The sequence below is a fragment of the Pteropus alecto genome, unplaced genomic scaffold, assembly GCF_000325575.1.
Source record: "Pteropus alecto unplaced genomic scaffold, ASM32557v1 scaffold270, whole genome shotgun sequence".
In the NCBI taxonomy this organism is placed as follows: Eukaryota; Metazoa; Chordata; class Mammalia; order Chiroptera; family Pteropodidae; genus Pteropus; species Pteropus alecto.
This window is the reverse complement of record NW_006430735.1, coordinates 5,022,826-5,032,409: the sequence shown is the minus strand read 5'-3', so window position 1 is coordinate 5,032,409 and position 9,584 is coordinate 5,022,826. Positions and strand designations below refer to the sequence as shown.

The 9,584-nt window shown below is 40.2% G+C and overlaps 1 protein-coding gene and 1 long non-coding RNA gene across 3 annotated transcripts in view; one reads left to right on the top strand and one right to left on the bottom strand.

Annotated features, from left to right (window-relative positions):
- LOC112484770 overlaps positions 1-6,693 on the top strand; it is a 43,057-nt gene extending 36,364 nt beyond the window's left edge. The window contains exon 5 of the long non-coding RNA XR_003048176.1: positions 6,587-6,693. This is a non-coding gene — a long non-coding RNA (uncharacterized LOC112484770). The remainder of the gene's footprint in view (positions 1-6,586) is intronic.
- Positions 1-9,584, bottom strand: part of PLCXD2 (phosphatidylinositol specific phospholipase C X domain containing 2) — a 46,747-nt gene that overhangs the window by 10,842 nt on the left and 26,321 nt on the right. For both annotated transcript variants that reach the window (XR_003048170.1, XM_015595441.2), the window contains 2 exons: positions 6,566-7,026; positions 1,305-1,546 (listed from right to left, as the gene is read on the bottom strand). Coding sequence is in view for 1 of the 2 variants with exons in the window: in XM_015595441.2 (XP_015450927.1) it covers positions 1,305-1,546; positions 6,566-7,026 (703 nt within the window). In the remaining variant the exon portion in view is untranslated. The remainder of the gene's footprint in view (positions 1-1,304; positions 1,547-6,565; positions 7,027-9,584) is intronic.

The following is a 9,584-nucleotide window of genomic DNA, read 5'->3' as shown; positions in this document are numbered from 1 at the left end:
TAGTTTATCTCTCTGTTTCCTAACAGAATTTGTTTTAAATATTCCTATGTGCTATAGAAAGAAAATAGAAATGAAGGGAGGGAGGAAGGAAGGGAAGGAAGGAAGGAAGGAAGGAAGGAAGGAAATCATCTATAGATTTACCAAAGGCATGAGGAAAATGGTAAGGATATCTGAACATCTTTTATAAAAAAAGAAAGTTCATAATGCTGGATCTTTCAGAGATATATCACTGGTTTATGAAATGCACTTTTCCAAGTTCAGCACAAGTAATTCGGCCAAGACTTAGTCGAGCCAAACAAAAAGGGGTTTCTGATTTTGTTTATGGCACCATCATCAGGAGCTCTCTCACCGAGAAAAAGACGTTCAGGTGCTCCTTGCTATCCAAACTTCTGCCAGGTGAACTCCTGTTACCTGAAGTCATGCTGCCCAAAATCAGAGATGGACATGCTTTTGGATGAATCTTTCACTGTCTGAAATCTGGGGCTCACCATCTGGAACTCAGGAACTAAAGTGATTCTTGTAAATACTCCTTTTACACGAGCATATTAGTTAGCTTCCTCAGCTTGGGGTGCAAGGGATGCTCTATTATCCAAATGTATTTATAACAGCTCCTTTATACATATATATATCCATGCACATAGACACAGGCATACACACATACATGTACATATATACAAGGCATCCTTTTTCTTGACAACACCTATCATCAATTGGTGTCCAGGATAAACAACATCGTCTAATACAAAATTTCTGATGCTTCTCCTGCTTAATTGTAGTCAGGATTAATTCTACTCTGAGAAAGTATTTGAAGTTATGGCATGGTGGGTGGCATCCTAAGCTACTTCTTTGGACTCATTGTCACTGTGGAAGGGAGAAGTTCACCCCATGTCTTTGAAGGGCCATCTCTGAATTCCCAGCACTTTTCACAGCAGTCTCATTTAATGCTTATTAAGAAGCTATGAGTGCAGGGGCAAGAACACCATGGTACTCCATGCCGGAAGTGAACGGACTGGTGTTGGCTCAAAGTTCTTTGCTTTACTATCAACATTTAGAGAGTATTTACGGCATGATATGTACATTCTAACAAAGTATTTAGAGATCCTTTGGCCATGGTTAATGCGAGCCACCTCAAATGCACAGCTTTTTCAAATATATTTTGTTTTGCTGTTATTTTCAGTATGTGGCTTTACTGCTATTATTCAGAAGAGAAAAAAATGTGTGTGTGTGTGTGTGTGTGTGTGTGTGTGTGTGTGTGTGTGTGTGTGTGTTTAAAGCTTACTTGTGGGATGGAGGCAAATTCTTACCTGTGAACCAGAGTGTTCTTGAGGCCACCAACTAGGCCCCGGGCGATGGTCTTCGCTCTGGGTGTGAGAATTGCTTGAGAGACATGAAAGGCACCACGTGGGGCCCGCTCACTCAGAGTGGTCTCCAAAAAGAGGATTAGTTTGCACACACTTGTGGTGTTTGCCCAGGGTGCTGGGATCTTCTTTCCTGGCCACAGGAAAGGGTATTGCTTGTAGAAAGGACAGTGATAGAAAATAAGAACCTGAAACATTCAAAACAGAAAAAGGAGAGCAATTCATGAACAAGCTGAAGGTTATCTCCTTGGCTTTACACTGACTGCTAGGAGGAAAGGCAAACAAATATAAACATGGAAATTCAAGAGTTATATATATTTTTAGAAAAATCAAAAAACAAAGATTTAAGCACTTGTATTTATCTGACTTGAAGATTCTTAACTTTATTTTTGTCATGAACAACTTTGAGAGTATGGCAAATTCCTGAACCCCTTCTCAGACTACGATTTAAATGAATGCATAAAATAAAATAGATAGGATCATAAAGGAAATCAATGAGATGGAAATAGAGCAATCAATATATTAAATGAATTTATAATAAATTAAAGTATATGCTTCATAATAAGTACATTAAATAAAAATATTTTATGGTAAGTCTAATAAGTTCTACGTTTTTGAATTAATAATGCGTATAGGTGATATTTCAAGATATCTGCAGTAACTGAAATGTGATATGGAAATATCTGTGATTTCTACATGGACGAAGTCACAGGTAGGGTCCATATGGCTGAGGGTGACTGCCTGTACTCATAATTTATGGGTATATTAATTTTCAGTCAAAGGCTGATGAGAATATGTAGTTGGTTTTCTTTTCCCATCAAAAATTCACGGACTTCTTAAATTCTTCCAACCCCAGGTGAAGAACCCCTGCAGCTTCAAGTTATGACTCAGATGCTCATGAAAATGACACTTAGCACTTGGAGTTGAGATGAACACATTGATCTAATTTGGGAGTACACATATTTTCCATTGTGCATGCTGACTCTGAATGAAATACCCCTTCCCAGGAGAGAGCAGGAACATACTACTCAAGGCAGGAAGCCTTTCAGGAGGCAATGTGTCTCTAGTGGGACCTCTCAGGATGGTGGCGATTTTGAAAATAATTAGCAAGCCACATCTACAGCATTAATTAGTTTCTGAGAGGCAGCCAAGGGATAGGGAATTGCTATTTTGATTGTCCCAATTCAGAGCTCTGCTGCTTAGGTTTCTATAAGTAATATGTTTTTCCCCCTCTGGGAACCAGTGATCTCTACCTGGAGGGATGTTCAGTGTGCGTGTTTACACTCTGTGGACTGCAATTCTTGGATAGCTGGCCTGAGAGCATAATCCTCCAGGCACCCAAGAAGGAAGGCTCTGAATGTGTGTCTTGTTTCCAGTGTGTGTTTGTCTAGCTGTCAACTAAGGTGCCTGCCTAACGTCTCTGGAAGGCCTAGAGCGCTGGGCTCGAAGCGCTGAACAGGCTAAGAATTGTTCTTGTTTTTAGTGGTTTTGAGTAATGTCTGACTGACTGCTAATGATGCCTGTGGTAAACACATGTGTTAATGAGGTTAATCACAGGCTCACTATAAGCAGATTGCCTGGGAGATTGGGGAGGATTTCCTGCTGGCGGTATAATTGGCTGGTTTGGAAGGTTGGGTCTCCTGCGTCCAGAAGTAAGGAAAGCCAGCCTGTGAAATGGACTGTGGGAGAGGCTGGAGGTTGTGTGATCCTTGACAGGGCTCATCCGACCAGTTCCCATGCTGCCTGGCCCCTGGGCAGAGTGGCAGGGGATGCGAAGACAGTGCTATTCTTTACTCTGTGTTGGAAAAAGATGCAAAAAGTACAAATTATGCGAAAGGGGTTTTATGTCTTTCTTCAAGAGCCTTCTTGAGCAATCTGATCCTAAAGGTTACATGGAGAATTTCTGTTCACAGTAGGAGGTTGGCTTAGGAAACCAACTCTTATTCTACAGAATTTTAGGGGCAGTAAATCTTGCCCAGGGCCTGTGCTTTGCATCTGCCTGCCCATCTCACCTTTCTGTATTTTTCTCTGAAATACTCTCCCCTCCAGCTCAGCAATTTATGTTCAGTTTTTCTGTAGAGACTCAAATTTAAAAACTCACTTCCTTTGAGAATTATTCCTTCATTCATCCCCTCTTATTCTGATTGGTCCTTTCCTGGAGGGCCCTGGAATGTAGATTTATACTATGTACTATTTTTCAATTGGCTGGTTACAAAACCCCTTTCATCATATAGTATATTTGAGGCAGTTTTATGTTGTAATTGCACATCAGTTGTTTTATATTTTACTAGTGTCATATGCTCATACCTTCTCAGTAAGATTCTAAATACTGCCAATCTGTAGATTACATTTTCTAATTCATTGTACCCTGAAAACCCAAGGCCACTAACATACAAATAGATACCTGTGATCTGTGATGTAACTGCATATTGAGTACATGAAATGTGACTGAACGGTGGTACATTTATTGCTATTAAATTGTACTCTGGGGGTTACATGTAAGGCAGCTCATGACATAATGAGTATTTGAAGGTTAACCACCAGTATGGTACTGTCTCAGCAGGGAGATGATGACTGATGACTCTGTTTGAGATCTTTGTTTTGCTTTTAAAAAGAGACCTGGCAGGAAAAACTTCAGGAAAGGGGAATGGGGAGATCCTAGAATTCAAATTGATGACACTCTACCTTTTTCTGATGTGTCATCACAGTCTCTTTTCTTATAATGTTAGACGTATTTGTATTTGGATGGCACAGATTAGCCCACACTTAAAAGCTTTGATAGGTCATTACTAGAAATTCACTGTCTACACCATTCATTATTCCTGAAGATAACTGCTACTCCAGATTTCAAAACAATTTAGTATGCATTATAGAAGCTCATCCAGAATACTACCTGTGTACAAAGTAATAAAATTTTATTTATAAAAGATATCTGTTTATAAATTTAGCTGTACTCAAATCTAACCTTACCTGAACGCCAGGACTCAAAAGCCCTCTTACAGATCTTCCTCCCTTTCTCCCATTCTGCTAACTCTCTAGACCCTCTGATAATAGGGGCTCATGAATAAAAAGAGGGTGTTTTTATTAGCATAATCTATGAAACTAGTTGTGAAAATCACCAAGAATGTGTGAACAGCCCTGGGAGCATCACAAACTGTGGGAACTCCGGGTGCCAAAGAGCCTGTGTAAAATCCTGGCCCCGTCACTCTCTAATGATGTTCTCATGGGCAACTTGCTTAAGCCCTCTATGCCTCAGTTTTCTCAGCCGTAAAATGAGGAAAATAACAAAATACCTATCTCACAGTGCAGTTAGGAAGATTAAGGGAGTTAATCCAAGTACTTAGCATATTGTAAAGGCTTGATAAATATTAGTTGTTATTGTTATTGTTTTTGCTATTACATTATTTAGCATTATAAGAGATCTGTGAGTCTGAATGGATACAAATTCAGGTTTAGAGGGAGAGGTGTGATAAATATTTGGCAAAATATCACTTAGGAATGTTTGAGTGAGGACAAATAGCTTAGACAAATTTTAACAGCTAGTAAGAATTAACTCCTTAGCCTCTGTGGAGTCGAGGACCTTAACCCATGTTTGCAGTTACTCAGGCCAAACCCAGGAATCCTCCTCAAATCCTCGTTCTTTCCCACACCGAAGCCCAACCATTAGGAAACGGGTTGGCTCTCTCTTCCAATAGATTCAAAATCTGACTGCTTCCCACTAATAGTCTCCACCTTGGTTTCCCTAAGTCCCCCGCTCTCCCTACTCCGGTCTCTTCCTAGTAACCAGAGGAATACCATTAAAACTTGTCAGTCCCAGCCCCTTATGCTCAGCTCCCTCCTCACTCGGTGTACAAGCCAGGTCCTTACAGGGCCTCGGGGCCTACACAATCACCCATTCCCTCTCTGAGCCGCTCTGCTCTCCAGCCTCAGGACCCCCTGCTCTTCCTCAAAGATGTCAGGTGCACTCCTGCTGTGGGCCCTGCACTGGCTCGTTCCTCTGCTGGGGAAGAGTTTTCGCCAATATCCACGTGACTAGCTCCATCAAATGTCATCTTTCAATGAAGGCTGTCTTGATCAACCTATTTAAAATTGCGACCCATCCTCCATCCCACAGAATCCTGGCTCCCTTTTACCATGCTTGACTTTCTTTTCCCATGGCTCTTATCACTTTCTGGCACTATATATAATGTATTTTTTTTTATGTTTATTTTTTATGCTTTATCTCCCTCCACTTGAATGAAAGCTCCATGAGGGCAAGGATTTTGATCTTATATGCTAATTTATCTCAAGTGTTTAGAATGGTGCTTAGCATAGACTTGCTGTTCAATAAATATTTGCAAGTTAATAATCTTTAATTGACTTTTAATTAAAAGCTCTCCTTTAAGTTCAAAACGACTGCCTCTTTAAGATGCTTTGGTTAATGCATCTTTAAATAAGTGAGCAACTATGAATGAAAGGTACTTACTTTTTTTCTTTTTTAAAGAGAGTCTAAATTGGAGGCTGACTTGTCCTGGAGCTCTCCTCTCCCACTATGTATTATCCTTTGTTTTCAGAGCAGAATATATCTGAGGCCCCCATTCTTTTTCTTGAGTACGTCTCTCATAGGTCTAGGTTTGGGGTCCCTTCTCAGCATAAGAAACCTGGGGAATAGTCTCCCAGCCTGGATCCCTCCCATGGGCTCATCCTTTCTTAACTCTCTCTCCCACTATGACCCAAATTCTGTGAAGATGGCCTTTTAAACTGTAAACACACCTGAGATTATCGCTTCGCATGCCTTTGCCAACTAATGCTTTCACTTATCAATCCCTTTGGCAGGGATTATGGGACATTAAGTTGAAGGCAGTATGAACGGACTATCCCTAAGGGCAACTAAGAGAGTGAAAATGGACTCAATAGAGGATAGAAAAATGGTATGATCAACAGGTCCAATTTTACAACTTTGCCTCGGTCTTGTTCTGGCCAGGCCAATCAAAGTCCATTTAGATGCCAAAGAAGTTTTAAATTTTTGGCAGGTGTTAATCCCAGTTCAAGGGTGCCCAGGGGGAGCCCCTGGAGCTGTCCTAAAGCCCAAGAATCTGTGAGCATATGTTCAATATTCCACATGATCTCTGCCTTCTAGCCTAAGAGCTCTGGAGTAAGCTGCCTTATAGCTGGAGATATAGAAAAGGCAGAAACAGTCCCTTTCTTGCCCTTGGAAGCTCATCTACCTGGCACTTCTTCTCCCACAGGATCCGCAGTGTCAGACTCTCCACACTGCAGGCCAGGCACAGCTTGCTTCCGAAGGCCTCCTGGATCCGGAGAACCAGGCATTTATGATGGGCCTCATCCATGGCGTAGAAGTGGTTGAAATCCAGGAAGACAATCTCTTGCGGGTGCTGCGTAAGAAATGAGTCAATCTCCATCAGCCCATCCCAGACTTTGATGCCAAAAAGCCCATGAATGAAGTAGATTTCCTGGTCGGCATCCCCCGGCTTGGAGGACACACGCAGGTCGAAGTAGCGGATCCCAGCTTCTAGCTGTTCTCGAAATGTCAGGTTCTGAGTCACAGACCACTTCTTCATTAGCTTCTTCACCAAGGAGATCCTGGCGAGGCGTTTGATAGCTGGGGTTTGGTCAGGCCCCACTGGGGACTTTTCATCCACCCAGTAGCTGAATGAATCATGGGAGCCTGTACAAAGCAATAAAGATGAGGAAAGCAGTTGAGACTGGAGCTGGCAAAAATAAGCAAATTGATAAGAAAAAAAAAATTAAGAACCAAATATGCAAAAAAAATGTGAGTACTGTACTTGCAAAAATTTTCAAGCTTGCTGAAAATAAAGCACAAATAAAAGCAATGTAGTCTTATTAGCCGCTTGTTAAGCCCTGGAGTAAAACTATTAATTCTTATATATTGCCGGTGTAAGGTAAATTAATAAATACCCTTTTGGAAAGCGATTTAGAAATATGTTTTGAAAGAGGAGCTTTAAAATAGTCATACTAGTTGATCTAGTAATTTATTCCAATAAAGCTATTTTGAGGGAATAAATTAATTTTGGAAAAGCAAAGATGCTTGCGGAAGAATATTCTTAACAGAGACAAACTGGAGGTTGCTTGAGTGTCCCTCACAGAAGGATGCTTAATGGTGGCATGTCCACTTTATTCATGCAGTCACTGAAACAAAGGGCATGAAAACTGTGTTTATCCCAGGCATCTAAATTCTAGGAAAGGTAGAATTAAAAAAAAAAAAACCTGACTGCTTTTAATGCTTCTGTAAATACTATTTTACTAATGTAAAAAATGAATCAGTAGGAATGACTGACAGATCAGATAAACATCTTAAAGTGTTCAACGCAGGTTAGTTATATGGCCTCTTTTTCAACTCCTCTATTACTGAGCTGAATCTGCTATTAAATGATCAAATGGATGTCCCTTCCTCTGCCTTAAAGAACAGGTGGATAGGTATCCTTCTAGACACTGAGATGATCTTCAATTATTATAAAGTATGAGTGATCATGATAGATACATTTCTAACTATAGTAAGAAAATATTTCTAAGATGAAAATAATCTTTAATGAATACTTTTCATTTTGTCATTGGTTTCCACTTAGAGTCAGCCATTGTTATTTAGTTAGCTCTGTGACTTGCTCTGAGACTGGGGACTCGCACAGCTGGCTCTGCTTTGCAAGCAAAATCAAGGGGGAAAACACCTTTGTTCTGATACTACTAACTTTGTTCCTAATCATTACAACCTGTACTAGAATTAAAATTTTTAATTTATAATAATTGTCACCAGTTATCCATTTTACTAAATCTTAGTCATTTCATACATAATATAGAACTTCATAAAACGCCATTTTATGGTTTATTATTTCCATTTTCTTGAAAATAAATCATTCTGGGATGGCTTTACTAGTTCATCTTCTCAAAAATAAAGTGAAAAAGGGAAAAAAGGTGATAACGCTTTATTTTTATGTAGTCTCTAGAACATGGAGAATATTCAGTAACTATTAAGAAAAAATATATTTACTAATCATTAGGCAAAGGCAATTTTGCAAGCGAGAAAATTACTAGCATATTTCAGGTAAAAAAATTGTTGCTATTACTAGAAATGTGGAGCAAGTCCCCCTGGATTTTCCATATGCACTGTCTCTGTTAATGAGACTCACTGGATACTTGCCTAATGCTCTACTTCCTCTGGCTGTACAGAAACAGGAAATCTTTATATCTCCTCATTGAGAGATTTATCATGAATATATTATATATAGATGGTGAACAGCCAGGTCTCTCTTTAAATTATATTAGCAGCCCGGCTATTCAGGACTGAGTGTACAATACACTGTGAGGCATGTACTGAACTTATTCTTCCCTGGGTATCAGGGAAGAGCCATTATCCAAGCATGGAGGAGAGACAAATCCCCTCTGGAATTCTCTTGTTGCTGCTGAGCCCAGTTTCATGTCCAGACAGAGATGTGCTAACGACCTCCAATGCTTTTCTCTGTGTCTGAGGATTGTGCAGCAATGTGACAGTGATGGAGCCCCAGAGATCTTTTCTGAACATACAGAGACATATATGGTACCCAGCCCATCCCACAGAAGAGGGAGGGTGTGCACATTCTCTAGGAACACAGAGTCTCTCTTCATCTCTGCTCTCTTTTTCATTTCCCCTTTTCCTTTCTGACATCCTCTGCCCAGTACCGCCCGGGAAAGGTAGGGACAATGGAGCAGATTTTTGCTGGTTTATAGCAGTTGTCCTGCCTATGCCTACAGCCACCTAAATCAGCCATTACTCTAACCACTATCAATATTTTTGCCTTTCTACTTATTTCCTTTTGCCTCATACAGAGTGAAATAACATTGGTCCTTTGCTGTATTTAAATATCTTTTTTTGAAAAATAGGATTAAAATGTCCTCCTTTCTCCTGCAAGTAGAATATTTACGAGTTATACAACCTGCAAATGGTAACAAAATAATCCCGCTCCACTGGTGCTTTATTCTCTAAGCGAAAGGCTGCATGGGAGTTGTTAGGGATGGCAGCTTTGATTTCTGGTCCATTTTATGATAAGGTTAGAAAACAGTTTAGTATCTCTTCCTGCTGTGATTTCTGCTAGGGAGAGTATTTCTGTTGCTACTGCACTCATCCCTCTCTATGGCTCCTTAATCTCTGCCTAAAATAGATTTAAGTGGGACCCTTTATCTTAACAAAACAAAGCACTTTCCTTTACATGTCTTACCCCTTTGAGGGGCTGT